The sequence below is a fragment of the Gallinula chloropus genome, assembly GCF_964237585.1.
Source record: "Gallinula chloropus genome assembly, chromosome: Z".
NCBI lineage: Eukaryota > Metazoa > Chordata > Aves > Gruiformes > Rallidae > Gallinula > Gallinula chloropus.
Window position 1 is genome coordinate 7,312,248 of NC_140089.1, and position 21,418 is coordinate 7,333,665.

At 38.8% G+C, this 21,418-nt stretch overlaps 1 protein-coding gene across 1 annotated transcript in view; it reads right to left on the minus strand.

Moving 5' to 3' along the window:
- The window catches only part of VCAN (versican), a gene marked incomplete at both ends in the record, with an annotated part of 107,665 nt that overhangs the window by 22,047 nt on the left and 64,200 nt on the right, over positions 1-21,418 (minus strand). The window contains 2 exons of the mRNA XM_084278768.1: positions 3,022-3,135; positions 5,826-5,939. Of these exons, the coding sequence (XP_084134894.1) occupies positions 3,022-3,135; positions 5,826-5,939 (228 nt within the window). The remainder of the gene's footprint in view (positions 1-3,021; positions 3,136-5,825; positions 5,940-21,418) is intronic.

Here is a 21,418-nt window from a genome sequence, read left to right on the forward strand (position 1 = left end):
AAACACATGTACCATTTTGGCACACAGGTCCACTCGTGCAGCTGCGTTTGGTAAACAGGCTAGCCTAGGTGTGCCTGCAGAGATCCTGCAGCAGAGAAAGCCAAACGTTAAGTTTAAAACAGATACACCATTCCTTGAAAGCAGGTAGGCACCAATTAGAATAGCAAAAGAAGAAAAAAGAAAAGGAAACTCTAGCTAGTCAAGGAAGGAGGAAAAATAAAATCTGAACAGTTGCTTACGCAAAGCAAAAGAACCTTTACTCTTGAAACAGGTTCACATTGAAAATCTCTCTCATTTTCTTGTTTCCCATGTAACTGTTCATGCAGTGAGGTACTCCTCACCACAAATACTGATGGCCAGATTTTACAACAGCTACAGACACCCTGATGATCCTTAGGGACAATTCTCTACAGTGGGTTCTACTAGCCCAATGTAAGACAGGTGATCAAACAACCCTCCTCTCCTCTTTCCCCCCAAAACTGTGCTTGCAAGCAATGCTTCAGGCAGCAATATTGAGAGGATCTAGATAAGCTCTGGGCTCACTTATCTAGACACTGAGAGCTCTCCTAAGAGATTTTCACAGAGGGACAACAGAGGAAAGACCGATGGCTCCCCCAGGGTAAGACTCACATCAAGACCTACTATAGCCTGTATTTTAAGAAGTGATGTTCAATTATCACCAAGTAGCATGCAGAATATGCATCTCTACTTTGAAAAGATACATGGAGAAAAAAAATAGGGTATTATCTAACAGAGATTATTCCACTCACTTTTAACCTACCCTGAGACAGAAGCAATCCTGGCTTACTGAGCTACCAAGCTAGCTTAAAAAGGAAACACCCTTATCTGCTCTATTCTTAACATCAAACAACTTTAGGTCTCCCCTTCTTCTTAGGAAGAAGTTCCTGGGCTCAGATTGTCTGCTGAACTGTTTCCACCTGGCAAGAAAAACAGCTGTCAGGGAGCCAATTACAGTTCACTGAGTCTCAGGATTGATTTCCTCACCCTAGGTTAGATCACCCTGAAGGCTTCTCTAACTTCCACCACCTGCCAGGGCTCCCTGATGTGCAGCTGTACTGTCCTCTGGTCACATCCGCTACTAATACTGACATAGGGGTAATACCTCAGCCAAAAATCCCTTAGTCTACAAAAATCTCAGAGGGATATTTGGGTGAAATTCTGGGCTTTCATTTTTCCTACACCAGCAGTGTCGTAGGACCAGGATGCTGTGGAGTTGTCTCCTACTTGAAACTTCATTTTCAGAGGCAGTGCATGCTCTTTGCTCCCATTCCCTTCCATGGCATTTTGAATGCTCAGCACTGAGCCCAAGAAAGACCTTCAGCCTGACTTTTTTCAAAGCTTTCTAAAATGAATAGTATATATTTGAGAAAAAAAAAGGTAATGAAATATAATCTCTGTATGCTCAACTCCACCTTTCCTGTGGCACTGAGGTGCACATTCTGTCATTCTGGCTGGTCTTTAAATCTAGTGAGGTCAGGACTGGTGCCTTGAAATAAAGCCTGCTTGCCAGACAACCATGTCTGAATCGCCAACACGGTTTTATTTTGTCTGGTGGAGTGGAAATTTGGCACTAAATGCTTTTCCCAAGTCCCAAACCACTGCAGGACTTTAAGTGGAGGAAATTTAAATTCCAAAGCTGAGTGAGCAGGGCTCTGGTTCTGATTGACAAACTAGGAAATGTTCCCATTAACCACCTAAAATGCACTCTCAGGTTGGTCATAAAAAGCAGCTTAAAGCTACCACGGTACTCAGAGCCACTCGCTACTATGGATTTGTTTGAATGAAGGGGAGGAGGAAGGGAGTGAGAACATTTATTTCTTTTGTTGTGAAAAAAACCTCAACTTATAATTTTGGAGAACATACTCAGAAAGTCCTTTCAAATTACAAGGTCGGCCAGACTACAGAAAAAGTTAAACAGTGAAAAGTGCTGGAGCTGGTCAGCTTTGAGATTTTTCAGTTCTAACAAAAAAACTCTCTGTAAGTTGAGCTAGAAGAGTTTGCAAACTGCCTTTTGCTGAAGATGAGGAACAAACATGAAATACACAAAATTAACTAAAGGTCTAGTTCATTCATCTGTGACCAAAACCATTCAGCTAAAGAAAGAGAGAAAAGTATTTTCATAAGCTTCAGAAAGTACATTTTAAAACACCATTTCTTTTTCCTGACAGAACAGATTTTGCTACCCTATTCCTTCTTGTACAGGCACAACTTGAGTAAGCGTCTTGCACTGTAAATACAGTGGAATTTCTTACAGGCAGTGGTCTAACAATTACTGATACTTGGGTGTTTAATCTGATTTCAGCTGTCCAGTTTAGAAAGGCTTTTACAACTTCCTTGTAAATACTGATCCTGCATTTACTTTTCCTAAAAAAACCACAGATCAGTTTGAAAATTCTGAGGTGAAGTTGTCAAGGCTATGGTCCCCAGTGGATGGAAAGACAGTCCAGCATATTCAGTAAACTATTTCTACTTTCCAGTCATACTTTCTGGAAGTGATGGGTTCTGATATGTCCTTCAGACTATATAACAGAAGCTTGTTCAAAGAGTGACTCTGCTTCCACTCATTATCCCATAAACATCACTACAGTAATGAGAGAACCTCATTTTCTGTCTTCTCAGTAGTTTGGAAGACAGGATGATCAAGTTGTGCTTGCCTTGGAGTCACCTGAAAACCATATGGAGCTCTTGCTATTTTGACACAGAAACTGCTCAATGTCACTTTATATTCAGTACAGCAGTAATGTGACTTCCATTCAGGTTAGCATGTAGATAGAATTTGTTCTCACATTTGCAAAAGATGGTGCAGATTTAACTTTAAACAAGTCATGGGAGTCTAATATACTAAGCAATTAATATCTCTCTTCATCACTGATGACTTCCTAGAGATTTTGAGTTTCTTCCATACGCTCAGTTTTAGGAGGCTTTGCCTAACTACTCCAGAAGGGTGCTGAAAAGGGAAAAGATGACCTTGATCACCAAAAAATAGAGAATACATCTTACCTTGTTCACAGAGAGCACCTATGTAGCTTGGCAGACACAAGCAAGTAAAGGCATTGAGGCCATCAATACACGTGGCTCCATTCTGGCATGGGTTAGACTGGCATTCATCAATATCTACAACATAAAGATAAAAGTGTTTTTATAATCCACCCTCCTCCTAGAAGGGAAATGTTCTTCAGCCTTAGTCATACCTATTATTAGGACCAGTTCAATCCAGAAGAATGAAGAATTGCAAAAGATTCCAGTGACTGGTTTACTTGCATGATAACTGATTTCACTGTGCACAACTGTCCTTTCTCTTCACCCACAAGCCAAGAAGCAGTTTCCTCAGGAAACATGACATTACTGATCCACAATTTTATATCCTGTGCTCTGACTCCTGAGTTAATTTCTAAAACCTAGGCCTTCAATTCCCCCTCATGCAGCAGAGAAATAAGTGATACTGTGCTGTGTGTTGTATTTTCCTGTACTGGTGGGAAATTTGACTCAAGTGTGTGACCACGGCACAAAAAATTCTCATTAAATAGTGGAGACCTTAGGTATCTTCAGGAATCTCAAATATTGGAGATCTTATCACAGACCATTAAAGAGACTGCTAATTTAAGCCTGAGAAGTAGGATGCCCTGACATCTTACGGGTTTGCATTTCTGATTTCTTCCTTGTCTAATCAAGATAAGGACAACGCATCATAAGGACAATCTCACTAAACGACCAGCCAGACAGTAGCATTCATAACTGTGTACAGGCTTACTGCTGAGCCCACGGCTCTAGAGTGAACAAATGACACTTATTTTCCCCACTCATCTGGCTGCTCAAATACTTTGCTTTTTGAACCGGGGCACTAGTTTGTTTAATATAATTACTTTGTGCACAGCTGCAAGCTGGTACATCTCTTTATAAAGATCACGTAATGTTTCCTAATGAGTGCTGTTCCTCTGAAACAATCACAGCTTAAACTTTGATTCAGATTTTGCAAACATCTTAGTCCAAAGTGAACTGCTGGTAGTGACTGACTATTAAAAGATAAGAGACAGGTTAAACGTATCTACAAACCAACGAATGGTTGTTCAAACTTTGAAATAATCACTGCATCATGTGAAAGGGTTTATTTTTATTAATAAATATTTCTATTTAAAAAAATATTTCTGTTTAAATTTTATGCTAGGTCTTATTTGTTTGAGTCATCTGGAAAGCTCTCAGATCAATACTTTATGAGTTATATCCAGAACATCCATGAATGCAAAGCTGAAAATGTTGACGTTTACTTTCTTAAGCATCGCAGAACATATTTCTGTATGGTAACTGGCCATAGAGTGTCCCACTCCAGTTTGTTAATAAAACACTAAGAGTTCTAGGGGCCAGATTATTCTTCCATAATCTGAAAACAAAAATGAAAATCATTATCTCTGTCTTCTGGTTTGCAACCAGGGATTAGGGATGCTATGTTATTTAACAAGAATGTTTAAGGTGCAACATCTAAACCTTGGTATCTCCTAGCAACAACCTGCTACAGAACTATCACACTTATGAACACGATCTAGGAAAACAGAGAAAAACACTGGATTATTAATTTTTTAATCACATACTGTGTTGCAGAAAGATATTAATCCTGACGGTTATACAGCAATGTATAATTATACTTCTCCAAAGCCACATATGACGAGTTGAACTCTTTTCAGCAACACTGTGTGAGTTCTTTTCTTTCAAATTTGGCAGGCCACTGTGTAACAGACATATTCATTGTATTTTTCAGCAAATTACACTAACAACTTTTCAAAAGAATAAACAAGCTCTATACGACACAGCCAAACTACCACTTTTATCATACTTCAGCTTGCTGGCGGGAAGGAAAAGATGTTTATTCTGAACTGTACTGGTGAGTCTCTTGAAACTCACAGTTGTAAGGAAATACAGATGTCACAGGCAGCTTGAAGAAGTTCTCAGCTAGAACACTTACGAAAATACTAATTTATATCAAAGACATATACAATTATGATCATATTTACCATTTTCTGAGAAAATATCAAACTGGCATTCAGCTGAGCTTCCCAGTCACATTTGGGATTAGTGTATTTTACCACTTTCTAAAATAATTACACAAAGCTCTTAAGAACTATCTCAAATATTCATGTTTATTTTGTTTGATTATTTATGAATTTATCACAGAATCACAGAACGATCAGGATTGGCAGGAACCTCTTGAGATCACCTAGTCCAACCCCCCCACCAGAGCAGGTTCACCTCGAGCAGGCTGCACAGAACAGCATCCAGGCAGGTTTTGAATGTCTCCAGAGAAGGAGACTCCACAAACTCTGTGGGCAGCCTGTCCCAGGGCTCTGCCATCCTCCCAAGAAAGAAGTTCCTCCTCATGCTTACATGCAACTTCCTATATTCAAGTTTGTGCCCATCACCTCCTGTCCCATCCCTGGGTACCACTGACAAAAGCCCAACCCCATCCGGCTGATCCTCCACCCCACAAGTCCACCTCAGCCTTCTGGGCTAAAAAGTTCCAATTCCCTTAGCCTCTCTTCATAAGACAGATGTTGTAGTTCCCCTAATTCTAATTTCTAATTTCATGTATTTCATTTAAAATTCTTTTGTGTGAATACATATCTATGCTCTTTGTGGGGAGAAAGAAAAGGGGTAAGTGAACCTCATTTATTTTATCATTCTCTCATTCTACAGCCCTTGCTGTAGAATTTTTCATATTTCTATGTGCTTTTCTGTTTCAAAACACACCACTTCTGCAGATTTCATGTCTAAAAACATGGTACTCAACTTAGTATCTAGAAGGCATCACTTACCTAATTCACACTGCTCGCCATTGAAACCTGGGACACATGTACAGATGTAAAACGAACCACGTGGATAGCAGGTACCACCATTAAGGCAGGGATTGCTTTTGCATGGATCTTGGCCTGTTAAACAAATAGAAAAAAAAAGAAAACTGATTCTGTTTCAAGGAGCTGGCATCTTTTGGAAGAAGCAATCTTTCTTCATTTCTGCACTGATGTTGCAGACTTTACTGTAGTTACAGAAACTCTATTATAGACTACTGAGAATACAAGAGTTTTGTAAAACAGTAAAACTAATTTTCAGGCATCACTATTTTCAACTGTAACGACGTGGTATTTACTATGAACCAGTATAAATTATTTTCAGTTACACGTTTTCGTAGCAACTTCTACTACATTTGGCAGTCATGGTATTCTGTAGAGGATTTAGTGTGCATGACATGGGAATTAATTATAGCTGAAAACAGTTAAACATAAGCAAAATGAATGGAAAATGCTTTTTTCTTGGTTTTTTTTTTTTGAACAGGGTTAGTTTATGTTGAATGATTGGGTACACAGAACATACTATCTAGCTGCTGTTGTTTCACTTTGCCATATTTCATCAGTCAATACCCACAAATCTTTATTTCTTTGAAAGGATGTTTTCATACATGCATATTTCCCACCCATCTCTCTTAAAAACACATTTCAAGAATGCAAATACATCCATAACTAGCTAAACTTTAAGATAAAAGCTTACCTGCAGTGAAATCTTCAGTTGTTATGGGAGTTTTCATGTAAATATCTTTTCCTTGCAGAGCTTTACGCCTTGTAGTGACATACCTTCTAGTTTATTTCAACTGAATTTATGTTTGCATTTGCATTTGATTTAATGCCTAGGAACAATCACTCACACAAACAAGTATGCTCTAGGTAACCATTTCTAAGTACTAACTTCTCAGAGTTAGAGGAAAATCATGAAGACAGTCCTTCAGGGATACAAGAAGAAAGCCCTGGCTTTGAAAATTTAGAAAACGCATTTACAGACTGGATATTTTCCAAGTAAACATTTTCAAACTGACAGCCAGCTGGATTATTTGAATAAAAACTGCAGAAAAAAAATCCCACAACAAAACAAAAAACTATAAAATAAGGCCATCAACTCCTTCCTCGGCTGTATCTGGAAAAATATGAAGTGATGCCACTTACACTGACTCTGCTTGCATCATTTGTGCATTTAGTGAAATGGTGACTAATAACCATTATGTAAAACCAATTACTCTGGCAAGTGACATCTAACAAAAAGATCTGTAATTTATGAGAGACAGACACTGTATCAACCAGTTAAAGCTATGCACAGGCTGAAAATGTGAAGTCTCAGTTTTCTCTTCTCTGGAAAATTATCTTAGAGGTTAAGAGAAGTTAAACTTTGCAGGATGTTCGAGTCCTAAAATAGATCTGCTATCTAAGTCAACTGCCACCCTACCTATAAACCAATCACATTAAGTACTAACATCATGCCAATACCAAAACAATGTCAGACAAAATTATCTGCTGGAAATTGCAAAATTAAATAATTACAGTTGGATTCTCTACCACAGTCAATGTTACCTTCCTGTCTTTTAGCATTGGTTAGTCACCTCAAGTGCGATACAGAGCTCCAGGATGTAAACACCCAGGAAAAGTCACTGAGCTTGGGTTTTGGTACTCCCAATCCTCCTTCATCGTGTAGGGGTTGCAATCATACTGATTTCAAAGCCTAAGTTCTGTTGTATTTCACATGGTGTTCTGGTCGTCAAACCTTTTATCACAGTTTAGACACACATTTACAAGTATCACAACAAACACACACGACAGTGATCATATTTGGAAGTTACCTGGAATTTGCACTGCTGTGCCTTCAACTGAACCCACACTGGTGCCAATCAGGAAATCTGATCCATTAGTGACTTCCGGAAGGGAAAATGATGACGTTACAAGTTCGATAGTATTCGGCTCCTCAGAGCTTACTGTTGACTGCTCATTTTGATATGGATTGTTTCCAGGGGCAGTACTGTTTGTTGCAATGTTAGAAGAAATTGTTGTGATCTCCTCCAAGCCTGACCAAGATGACTGTGTTTCCATGCTTCTGTCCAATGGTTGTGAAGATGAAGTTAGCATTGTAACTGCTTCCTGGTTGGGTGTAAAGACATCACTTTCAATACTACTGGGTGAATCTGAAACAGGTGTGGAAAAAAGCCATGGGATCTCTGTCTCAGTACTCCTGTCATCTTCTTGATGGGGGTTGTTCAGTCTCCCAGAGGAAGTTTCAACTTTTATTGTGCTAAATTTCAGAACATCTGTGCTTGTTCTTTCTCCAAAATTCAGAAAAGCAGTAGGGAAGACATGTATTGATGGAGAATCTCCAGAAACAGTAGCTTCTTCCTCAATAGCCAAATCAGTTACAGACCTTTCTGCCTCCTCTGTCCTGTCTGTTACAAGACTATTAAAGAGAGGAGTACTTTCAGTAGTTGTGCTTTCTGAAACAGGCTTGGGAGAAAAATCCAGCAGAGAAGCTTCTGTTCTGTCAAGAAGGTCTGTAGTGGGTGGTTTATATGTTGCTGCAATATCAGAACTAACTTCTTTGAAGGTTCCTTCTGATGAGTGATCAGAGTGATTTGAATCCTTGGATGATGATGATGTACTTGGAATTATTACCTCAGGATACTCAGATACTCCATTAACTAGCTGAACAGTTACTGAGGATTTAGGAGTTTGGGGTACAGAAGAAAAGCTCACTGAATCTGTTTCTGCATAATCTGCTGATGCTGATTTTGTGTTTGTGTATACTGTAGGATGTCTTTCTTCATTTTTGCTAGATGATACAGTTGTCAGTTGGGATGTATGCTGTGTGGTAACGATACTTACATCAAGCACATCAGTTGTCAAAGTCTCTTCTGTCTCTGTAGTTAAATCTGGTGTAAGAGAAGGAACCACAGACTGTTTATCATCCAGGTTTTCTTGGCCCATGCCAGAAAAGCCAGAGACAGAGATTGTTTCACTGTGATCTGCTATTACTTGGTTGTTTGCTGAAGTATTCACCTCATAGGTGTCTTCTGTTGTGCTTATTGCAACATGTTCAGTCTCATGAGGCACATGAGGACTTGCCAGTGATGGTACTGTAGGAAGGAAAATGCCCAGTTCAGAGAGTTTGGTAGTGATGAGAGTTTCTGTTGTAAATTTCATGGCATTTCCTGAACCCAAATCCTTCTCATCTGATTTTGGTCTGTACCCAGATGTTACCGATTCGCTACTTGACTGCCTGGAAGTAGTCAAAGAAAGACTATCACCAGATCCGAGTGTCGTCTCTTTGGTTATGGAAAATTTAGGTGTCGAGTCGTATTTCTCCCCTTCACCTATCATGCTATCATCACTGCCATGTGTGGATTGCACAACAGGATTTGGCATTGTCTGCACACTTATTATGTCTTCCAGTATTGATTTTGAGTGATCCATGTCTATAATAGTTGTTTCTTCTGATGGGATTTGAAGTCGTTCTTCAATTAGTGTAATATCACCATAAACAGAAACGTTCAGTATAACACTTCTTTTGTCATCAATCATGGGAATAATTTTCTCATATATCCCGGTTTCACTTGTTAGTTCTTCTGAAGTAGCTGCGTTTGGCTGACCAGCAGATGGACTTACCACTGTATCTTTTTCTTCTGTAAAAATGGACACTGGTTCTGTGACCACAGTCTGTGATCTATCTGTTGGTCTCTCTGTTGTCATAACTTCAGAATAAACTTCCTCAGGAACACCAGATGAAGCATTTAGTTCTATTTTTGACACAGGGGGTATTGACAAATGAGTAAACATATCAGGAGAGGATGAATCCAAAACACCAACCCAACCAGATCCTTCTCCGGAGCTTTCAGGTAATAGTCTGCTTGGCATCTTTGTTGTTGATGTTATGAGTGATTCTTCTGTTTCAAGATTAGGTGTTCCATTCAATATTACAGAAACAGGAGTTACACTATCTTTAATCAGCATATGTGAAGTTTCCTCTTCAGAAACAGGTTTAGAAGTAGCCATTGTCCTATCTGTTTCATTTTCTTCTCTCTTATAGGTATTTTCCTTATTGTGAGGTTCTTCAATCACAATAAAATAACTTGTTATTTTTTTAAGGTCTTTAGAGCTGAAGGTCTTCGAACTCTCTTCTGCTAAAGCTGGAGATCTGGTTATCACTGAGTTGGGGAACTGGTCTTCTGTTTCTGACAACAGCTCAGTTACAGCACTTGTAGCTTTTTCATTGTCTTCAGCATTTGATTCAGTGCTTCCACTTTCAAAGTCTTGAGTCTTGTCAGTTGAAAGTTTGGGTCCTATGTCTGCATGATGAGAAGTTTGAGGACTTGAAGTACTCATGATTTCATTGACAGCCAGTGGCACTACAGAAGGAATAACAGCAAGGTCATCTCCCGATCCTTGTCCTGAAAATAATGGATCAGCAATGAGGTCATTATTTGTTAGCTTCTCTTCTTCAGGTGTCAGGAGTGATTGGGGAATAGCTTTCGTAGGGAAAGTATTTTGTGTCAACTCCTCTTCTTGTTCTACATCTGTAACTGGAGAGCTTATGTATTTCCTTTCAACCTTTACAGGTTCAGTTACATCATTAAATGGTGAAAGTATTTCTTTAACAGATTCAGTTTCCTTTTCCTCTGAATATGGATTGACAGTTGGAACATTTAAAAATCCCAAATGTTCATGGTTCACCTGTGTAGTTTTAAAGGATGAGTCAGTTGTTTCTTCAGAAGATTCTCTAGGTTTTGGTGAAATGTCCCTTGGCCTGTCTTCCCCAGAATTTATATCTTCTATCAAAGGAATCTTTGTAGTAAAAGCTCTAATTGTCAGTTCATCAGTTGTTTTGTCTTCCATTCTTATGTCAGTTATAATTCCCATTGTGGTGACTTCATGGTCCGTACTTATGACGAGCTCATCAGGTTCAGTAGTGAATGCATGATCCATAGATGGTGTGCTGACAAGTTTTTCATCATATTTCTCTCCTGTTTCTAGTCTCCTAGTGGGTGAAACTGGTGTTTTTGCAGATGATTCAATGAATGTGTCTTCTTCTCCAGATCCCAGATCAATGAATGAGAGACTACTTCCAAGTATTTCATCAGTAGGTCCATTAGACATTAGTTTTGTAGTGCTGCTGTCACCTTTGAATTCTTCTCCAGAGCCATGCTCAATCAGGAGAATCTTGCCTAATGAGACAGTTGAAGAACTAACTTTTGCATTTTTGCTTTCTGTAGATTCAGCTACTGCTTTTATACTGTCAGTACCATGTGTCACCATGATGTCTTGAGAGCTGCTACTAACCACCATTTCTGGAGATGTTACCTCACCAGTTGCTAAATCTTCAATTTGAACTCGTGGTACAACATGTGATATTACCTCTTCTCCAGAACCAGAACTAGTTTTCACTTCAGAGGGAGCTGTGTAAGTTGGTTCTGTTCCCTGGGTTTGTTCTCCTGCGTTTCCTGTCCTAAACACATCCTGAGTCATCTGACTGGTTGCTCCAGACTCCTTTGTCAAGCCATCTGATCCAGTACTTGAAATGGGTATCGCTGACTCATCTGTTCTTGCATGTTCTTCATATTCGGTGGTTGTATTCTTCAATGAAACACCATCTGTGTTGTAAACACTTCCTTCATGCTTTTCTGTTTGTGTTTCAGTGATAGGCCTTAATGGAACTGAGGTCAAAGTAGCAGACTCAATGACAACATCTATGTCTCCAGAACCCTGATCAATAAACAGGGAGTCAGTACTTACCACTTTTCTTGTGGGACCCCCTGAAAATATGTCTGCTGGTTCCTCTGCTGATCCTTCATTTAGAAAAAGATTCTTCTCTTTCAAGGGAGGAACAGTGGTGACCTTTTTGATTTCAGAACTTACGGTACCTGTTACTGGTACTGTTTTTCTGAGCAGGGTGGGCTCATGACTTACAGTTCTGAATTCACTAGCAGTACTCCCAAGTTCATTCAACTCCAAATTTCCCTCTGCAGCAGTAGCTGAATTTTCCTGACTTGAAAAAACAGTGCTCTGTATTTCTTTTTCATTTTCAATATTGTTTTCTGTTACAAGAGAGCTGGCAACTACTTTTTCCGTGATAAAATCTGACACAGAATTGGTGGCAACAGTTACTTCAGAACTTTTATCAAAAGCAGAATAAAGAGTGCTTATTCCTTGAGGCAAAGCAGAGGTGATTCCTGAAGTGGTTACAGAAATTTCTGTTGGCAGTACTGTGCCAGAGCCCAAAGAAATATCTTGCATTGAAAGTGTTTCTGTTACTGCTGATTCCGTTGTCATGGCTGAAGTTACAGCCATGTCTTCTTCTACATCTCCAGAGCCTTCTAGAACTATAAAAGAAGCAGCATTCATCTCGGGCTTTGCTGTGTGGCTACTTGTTTCCAGAAGATTTTCAACAGGGGAGTTTGCATTAAGTTTAATAGTTGATTTATAATGATCCTGTGGAGCAGGGGTTGCGTCTTCTGGAACAAGGTCTTTCACACCTACATCTACCGTAGCAGTATTAAAAACTGCATCCAGAGAAACAGTTACAGCAGAACTTTCTACAGTAAATGCATCAGAAGTTATACCAGAATTTTTTCCATCATCCTTTCTTGATGTCACAGTTTCTGAGAAGGCAGAACTGGATAAATCAGATTCGGTGGAGCCATCTCCAGAAGATTCACTAGTAATCAAAAGCAAGTTCTTTACATCATTAGTAGTGGTCTCCTCAGTTCCATGCCATGTTACGGTCTCTTCATTTTTTTGCAGAGACTGCTGGTATGAAGAAGTAACAGGTTTGGATTTTTCTGTTGCGGCAACTTCTGATTCACCACTATAAACAGCTTCTAACATTGCAACATCTGCTGTCGGTTGTGTAACTTCAAATGCCCCTATTACTTCTCCAGCTTTGCTCGGTTGCACCGTACCAGAAGCTTCAGTTTCAGGTATTATAAATGTGTTTGTTTCATTGATTTGGGAAAAGGTTACATTTTTTGAGTGTGCAACGCTTTCGATTTGGTCACTTCTCGCTTCCTCAGCTTTTGTGCTCTTAGGTGCGCTAGTAACTTGCTGCTTTCCATTGATGAACTGCAAAGCTGGAGGAGTTGTAACATCAGTAGTATTCTCACAGTCTTCTTCTTCTTCTTCAAACTCTATCAAGTTTGGAAAGAAAGGATCCAATATTAAATATTCAGACGAATCCTGCACAGAGTCTGAAGTACAGGGTTCAGTCTGAGCTGATTCTGCATCAATGTGGGGTTCATCTATTGCATGAGGAAGCATGTGGCGACTGAACAGATCCAAAAATTCATTCACCGGATGATCTGCAAAAAAAAGAGAGCTTTTCATAATCCCTAAGTGACAGCATTGGTTGTGCATTATAGTAGACATATGAAGGACAAGTAATCCACTGGAGAAAAAAAAAATCACCACCAAAAAAGTCAAAATAAAACAGTTCAGTGTGTTGTTCTATTGACACAAAGTTAAATGCTGCCACAGTGCTTGACTTTCTAGTTGATGCCTTTGTGCACTTTTAATGCATTGGTTGTGTAATACTGTCAGTTGCTGTGAGTGTTTACTCCCAGACCCACTCCTGAGCTAACTTACCGTGCAATATTCAGCAGGTATAAGAAACAGACAACACAAAAGTCATTTTCAGATCAAAAGACTCTAGTCCCAACCTGCAGTAACTCCTTCAATGGATTTGAGACACTATCTAACCCTTACCAAAAATTTAACTTTGATAAAGCTAAGCAAGGCAAGGTCTAAAATAAAATAGGACATACAAAATACGGCTCTGCAACTCCATTTATTCTCAATACGGAGCAATTCAAATTACTAGGAACACCATAAAAACTACATCACTTGCCCTATTCTTTACACTTGGGCCCTAGGTCAGTAAATAAAGTCTTGCTTGACAAAGTTGTTGTTACTTGTCTCTATAAAGCATTATGAAGAAAAAAAAAAAAAAGCAATTCCATATTCAAACACCAATCACCATTCAGACAGTAGCATTAGTAAAGTCCAGCTATTTTCTTCTGTGTACCACTCACTCAGAATTACCTACACATTCCTATAGACCAAAACCCCCTCAATCTTTTTTCTAGGTGGCCACACAGATAAAGAAAATGAAGGAAGTTCTAGGTAGACATTGTTTTAGCTGCAGAAGCCCTCATGAATTCCTCCAAGATTTATGACTTTAAATTCCATCACCACTTTTTATATCTGCACTCTCAGCAGAAACATTACTTCGAACCTTCTGTTCCAGACAATAGATGCCATCCTTATAAGGAAAAGGAGAAGGAAAAGGAAAAGAAAGGAGAAAGGAGAAAGGAGAAAGGAGAAAGGGAAAGGGAAAGGGAAAGGGAAAGGGAAAGGGAAAGGGAAAGGGAAAGGGAAAGGGAAAGGGAAAGGGAAAGGGAAAGGGAAAGGGAAAGGGAAAGGGAAAGGGAAAGGGAAAGGGAAAGGGAAAGGGAAAGGGAAAGGGAAAGGGAAAGGGAAAGGGAAAGGGAAAGGGAAAGGGAAAGGGAAAGGGAAAAGGAAAGGGAAAGGGAAGAGCATACAACAGACTCCGAAAATAGCCACATTTCAAGCTTGGCTGACTGACTTGAAGCTGGAAATTGTGCTGAAATTTTATTCCATGAATGCATCTTTGTTTAGAGTCTATGTTTATAATTGTTTCATCCAAAGCAATATTATTGCATGCTGGTATAAACTGGTGTAACTGTTGGACCTTAAACTTCAACTGCCAATAAAAGATCTGAACCATCATACATGACTCCTGTCTTACAGCCCTGTCAGCAATGATTGTTCCCAAAAAATATTTGTATGTACTGACACACCCAGAAAATGACAGATTGCAATTTTAAAGTCAATCTTCCTCAATAAAACTATTTACAAGGCACAAAACTACAAGAACCTGACAGGTGAAGTATTTCATTAATTTGAAGCAATTCCCCTGCATATGAACATAATTTAACCTCTATGACTACTGAGCACTCAAAGATAGAGTAATCAGATGATCATTCTGGAAAAAAATCACATTAAACTGGAACAGAGCACTGTGCAAATTTTGTCTTTTTTGTGTCTGCAAAACCAACTCAAATGTGGGTCTTGAAAATGCCATTCCAACTCTGCTGAGAATTGATCTAATATCTCATGCTGTGTTTGCAACTAACCTGAAGAGTTAATAGGAAATTCAGCTCTGTTTTACAAAGAACATATAATGAGATACCCTGCATCTGAGGCTTGATCTAATTATTAAGCAACTTGGGAAAAATTAAGATCCACGTCAGCCTTCCAGAGAATCAAGCACCTTCAGCATTGTGTAATTCCACTGAAATACTTAGTTTCTACAGCACTAAGCTCAGCATTCCCAGTGCAACAGAAAAGTTGTGGGGTTTAACCTCATTTCTGCCTGGCTATTCTATATTGCCCCAGCAAAACCTGGTGTTTACTTCGTGCTATGACAGCTCTATTAGATGACGCTAGAATTGAAATACCTTCTGTCTCCCTCACCTATGCTTGTCAGGAGTTCTCTTTTTATAAAGAGAGAATTTCTCCCTGTTCCTTCCTCCATTATCTTAGAAATATTTACAGAGGCTGTCTGCTGCCACAGAAGTAAATACATGTTCTGCAGCTGTTTATTTGTGGCTTGCCAGATCTTTCTTTCATATTTTGTTAAGCAGAAAAGCAAGAACTTAGTTATTCATCAAAGATTTGCAATAGGATGCAGAGAAACATGTCTAACAACATGACTTTCAAAATCCACAAATTTAAGCAAACAGTAACTTTACTCATACTAAGGAAGCATATTTTCATAGAGATAGGAGCTCTAATTAACACAGAACTGTACACCTTCTTTTCAAAACTGCCAAAGCAAGAATACATGGTAATCAACTAACTGAAAGGGGAATGACGAGTCAAAGCTGCTAGAAAGCCTTATCAGTTTCTGTTTCTCAGCAAATTCACTACAAAATAACTGCACCAATATACAGAACCAGGGAACTATGTATAGAAATGTGCATAGCGAAGAGAGATGGCTTAAGAAGAAATATGTAGAAATAAGCTGATCACAGACTCACAGAATCACAGAATGTGTTAAGTTGGCAGGGACCTTTAAAGGCCAGCTAGTCCACCCTCCCTGCAGTGAGCAGGGACATCTTTACTAAATGCAGCTGCTCAGAGCCCCATCAAGCCTGACCTTCAATATCTCCAGGGATGGGACATCTACTACCTCTCTGGGCTACCTAAGCCAGCATCTCACCAACCTCATATTGAAGAACTTTTTCCTAATATCCAAGCTAAATCTCCCTTTTTCTAGTTTAAAACCATTACCCCTCGTCCTATTGCTCCATGCCCTTGGGAACAGAGTCTGCATAGGCTAATGTGGCATAAGGATGAATTATGATTCCATACACAGCTGCTAGGATTGTGTGCGCAAAGCATGCGGCATGCTACTGCACAGAACTATATACGAAATAATTACAAAGCCTGGATGGGACTGGATAGGCTGTAATCTGTAGGAGGGTACCATGACTAACAAGTTCTGACCAGTGTATTATTTCTGTAGCAGTGCACACCTGGGAGTCCCTCAAATTACTAGCTCACGGTAAATCACTTATGGTGGGTAATAAATTTAATGAACAACATCTGTTCCAAATTCACCTAGAAGACATATACAAATTCTGACATACACAAAGATCTCTATCAAACCTTACTTTTACTTTGTTAGCTTTTTCAAGATCTCACATGCCACGAAGATCCACATAAAAGAACCTTAGTTAAAGGTATGATATTCCAATAACAACCTTTCAGAAGGATATTTTATTAAATAGTATATGTTTTGTTTTGGCTTTTTTTTTCTCAAGAAAAACTAACCATCTTTTAAGAAAGTCATAAAGAATCCAAGTTGTTTGTTTGTTTTTTTAATTTTAATTTGGAATTTCTTCTCCTTTCTGGAACTTCAATTATTCAGTGTTAGCAATCGAGTTGCCAATGCTCAGGGTTAACAGCTATGGAAAATTCTCTTCAGCCCCAGAGATAGCCAATAATCTACATAATGAAGCACATTTAACATACAACTTTGTCTTGGAAGAATAAGCAAGACACTGTGATGAAAACCTAAGTGCTACCATAAAAGATGAACACCGGAGGGAAAAGTCTCATCTCTTGAACTGGTTTGATAGACCCTTAGGGCAGACACATGAACACTCGTAATAGTTTTAAACTGGATAGGTGCAGCTGACATATGTTGCCCTTATTTATGTTCATGTCCATTCCATCTGCAGGTGAAGACATACAGACTTGTTAATAAGAGATTAAATGAGAACTTTGAAGAAAAGGAGTTTGGCTCCCAAATATGTTTATCAATAGTTCTCACATTATAATGACGAACAAGCCAAACGGAGCACTTGTTCAAACAGGTGCTCTGCTACTATGACTTCAAGAAAAAGAAAGTAAAAAAACAAGTAGCTAAAAAGTAATAAAACCAAGGGTCGTCAGTTCAGATTGCCAATCCAAACAAGTCCTAAAGGAGATTTATCAGTAAAGCCTCTTATTGAGGAAAATTATGAGGTATGCACTGAAACAGAGATGGAATAGATAGTAGGATAAGTGTATATGCAGCCTAGAGTGTTTCTTAACTGATTTAAGATGACTAGATGTTTTAAATTACCTGTATGGTATAGGCATCTATCTTAGTAACAGTCAACTATGTGTAAGAAATGGAAAACCCTCCAGTTACAGGGCACATACAGGAGGACTTGACTGCTGGTACATATAACCACAGAGCAACGGATTGAGGTGGCATTAACTTGCATTAAAACCCCTCTAGTTTTTCACTGGATCAAATATGAAAGTTGAATCTTTGGTAGTGATGAACGAGTAACTTTTCCATATCGAAAAACATACATAACATGTAGTAGTATTTTTTCTGGAGGAGACTTTTAATATTCTATAAAGAACTCCGAGGGGCTTTTCCCAAGATGATTTTTGAGGAGGCAAGCAGGAAAAGAAGCATTTTTTGTCTCAAAAACATTCAGCTAGGTTGCTGAAGGACTATGAATGGACAATTAAATAGAAAGCACATTATGATGTTTTCCAAACAGAATTTCACCTATAGATTCCTGCAATTTGTCCATTTATTCATTCAGAGCAAGATGCTGAGTTCACTGTGTGAAGTAACAGAGGTTCAGTCTTTTGCAGAAGGACTAAGGACTGATAAATTCATGAAATTCACAGAAAGATTCATGAAATGTTCTGTCAACTTTTAATCAGGACCTATATTTTGTTTAGAATAGAGCCAGGAAAAAAAAAATAAGAAAAAAAGACCAAAACCATTTTGTACTGTTTGTTTCGAAAGCATGTGTTCCAGTGCATAATATGACACTATCACAAACTCTGTAACATTCACTACCAATAACTCATAAAACAGGACAGGTTAGCATGAAAAAATGAAATAGCTTACATTAATCAGAATTTCTTCCTACAGTTGATAACCTGAAAATTTTGGTTTTGTCTTCAACAGAGCTATTTAGAGCATACATAGAATGACTCAAATATCATTAATCTACTGTGTATATATATGCGCAGTTTTCTATCAAATTTCTGCAAATTCAACACTTGGTGACTGACAAAGCTAATACAGTAACTTGCAACAAAAATAAAAAAAAAAGCTTGGCTCAGAGAAAAAGGCAATAAATAATTTAATACAAAAATTGAGAAAATCTGGTGTTTTTCCTCCTATGCACACTTGCTAACAACTCTGTTTTCCATGTTAAGTCTTCTTGTTTCTTCCCCAAATATATGTAGTCTAACATTTATTTTTATGTCTCCTTTATTCCAACTGGTCTGCATGACACCATGGTCATAACCTCTGGCAGATGTCTCCCATCATACACATGGTGGTAAACTTCCCAACCCCTGGCAGCAGCCTCAAACGTCACCTCCAGGTGATTTGATGCTCTGAGATCAAGGTCCGAGGAACTAGGACTGGGAAACAGCAAAATACCTCATACCTAGGAAATGGTTCAGTTCATCAGCTGAACTGATCATCAGGTTAGGTAAGCTGTTAAATGACAACTCAAGTCTTTGTATAAGATGTCCCAAGTTTTTTAACAGCTATTGATCAGACCCTTCCTCACTGAAAAACACATTATTCTGAGGAAGTCAGTTGTGCTATGAAAAGCACACTGAAGGCAGACATTTGGATAGTTGTCTCCCTAATTTTTGTGCATTCATAGAATTTGCTGCAGATTGAAGATGTTATGGATCCAAAAAGACACGCAGAATAATTCAGTAAACGTGCACCCTGTGTTTGATTAAGACTCCCCGAACAATCTAAACAAAAGGCTGCAATGTGTTGCTCTAAAATCCCCACGGGTTTATGGGATGCACCTGACAAGTTTGCAGAGGTGACCTGCAAATAGGTAGCCTACAGTCCTCAGACTTAAATACAGCCAACAAAGAGGTTCAAAATGGTTTATTTAAACCCTCTGAAAGTCCAGTGAAACCTTGTATCTGGGCTTTGTTCAGGAACTAGCATAAGGAAGGATTTAAACAGCTTTATGTCATATATTGACTCGCCTGAACTTCAGCCATGCCAGGGACCAGTTTGCAGTCTGGGTGGCTTCAAGCAGTTTTATGACTATGCCTTGCTGAAACCCTTCCAGTGAAACAAAACTCAACCAATTCCACAGGAATGTGTTGGTCTCATTGAAGAAATTTTGTTTTAAAACCATAGTGAGGAAGTAAAGAAGTGATCTGAGAATCACAGAATCACAAGGTTGGAAAAGACCTTTAAGGTCATAAAGTCCAACGATTCCCATCCTAAGCTAAATACCTGTCCCCCACAGAAAACGTTCCCCCCAACCCCTATATATTTATGTTTAAATTGGAACAGAAATCTTCAATTTTACAGAAATAAAACATTCTGATAACATCTTTTGGGCCATTTTGTTCCACAAAAGAAGGGATTTAAAAATTTTTTTCTTTTAATCTCTTTTCAAAAGAAATAAGATTTTGAAATAAAGACATTTCCTGCTGAAGGAAAATTCCAAGTGTCAGCCTTTGCTACATACAGTTCCTCCAACTTGTGCCATCTTGTAATATCATTAACCTACCTAAGCATGGTCAAAGTGCAACAGTGCTTGAGGCATACCCCATCTACACCAACAGGAAAAGGTGGGAATATTGCCAAGGAGCTAGCCTAAGGTGTTAAAGAAATATGGCTACTATTGCACACACCTAAGTAAAAGACAGCAAAGGAACGTCCAGAAATAATTAATTTTTTGATTATTTTAATCTGTCTACCTCACATTAACATGACTAGTATGTATGACAAGGTCTAGCAAAATCCAGTTCTTGATTACCGTTTGGTCTAAATAAACAAAAGGTTTTATATAGTTCACTTAAAAATGTTCCCCAGGTGGATATATATTTCTAAAAGTTTTGTTAACTTTGGCTCACTTAAGAAATTATTAAGAATACAGAGCACTTTCAATAGGTTTATTTTTTTAACCTTCTAAATTTTACCAAAATTTATGTTTTGTTCACACTCTGACAGTCAAATGAGAAGTTTGCACTTTTAAAATCTCATCAGAAGTAAAAAGAAAAAAAAATGTATAAATTGATGTTGCATAAAAATCTCAGTTACTCAAGTAAATCCCTAGGAAAAAAAAAATATTTGAAAAGAATGGTTTTTGCACAGCTGACTGGGTAAGAGTTGAAAGTAACTCAAGGTGGGTGGTCAGTCTTGCCTAGTCAAATTCACTTACCCAGTCTGCTTCGCCATATTTGGGTGTCCCTGTTTCTAGGCAAGACACAGCCCTGTTGAAAACCTGAGTATCAATTGCTGGCATGTTCCTAAACGGCAGTCGTTTTACAGCTATGCTATTCCCCCAAGATCCCTCTTGACAGAGTTCTTGGCTATGACCAGAAACACCTGTGGAAAGTCGATGTCACTGATGTGGACATCTGTTTTGCGCCGGCCTCTGGCCTTCATGGCTGTGTTTAAACAGCCCTGCCAAAGTCTAAATTAATAGACATGATGATGCAAAAACCATGTCAGAAATAAAGGAACCATTTTATTATAAAAGCATATCGTGAAGCCTTCTGGCAAACACTGGCGCTCCCACCAGCCTCATTGCTTCCTGTGTTCCCCCCCTCTGAGGCAGTGGTAAACTTGTTAAGAAAAAACAGATTGAGTGAAATGTCAAGTTGTTAAAAATGGCAGCCTTGCAGTGTCAAGCCTAAGACCCAGGAAGTGCAGGATACAGTTCCCTGGGTAATGACTATTTGTTATACAATATCCTGATGGCAACTATTCCCACTTCCTTTCTCCTCCAATATGTCATTAACAAAATGGAATTCCAGCCAGCGGTGTCTCCTCCTGAGCAGTCCCTGCCACGAGCATCTTTCCAATGACCACACTTTACTTACTGCCTACAGAGAAGACAATTCTAAAACTCCGCGGGGCTAAGAAACCCGAAAACAAACAGCTGGCAAGTGATAAATAATTTTCTCCCATTGGAATCCTAAACGAAGCAAAAAGTCAGGCTGTGCCATCACACTGT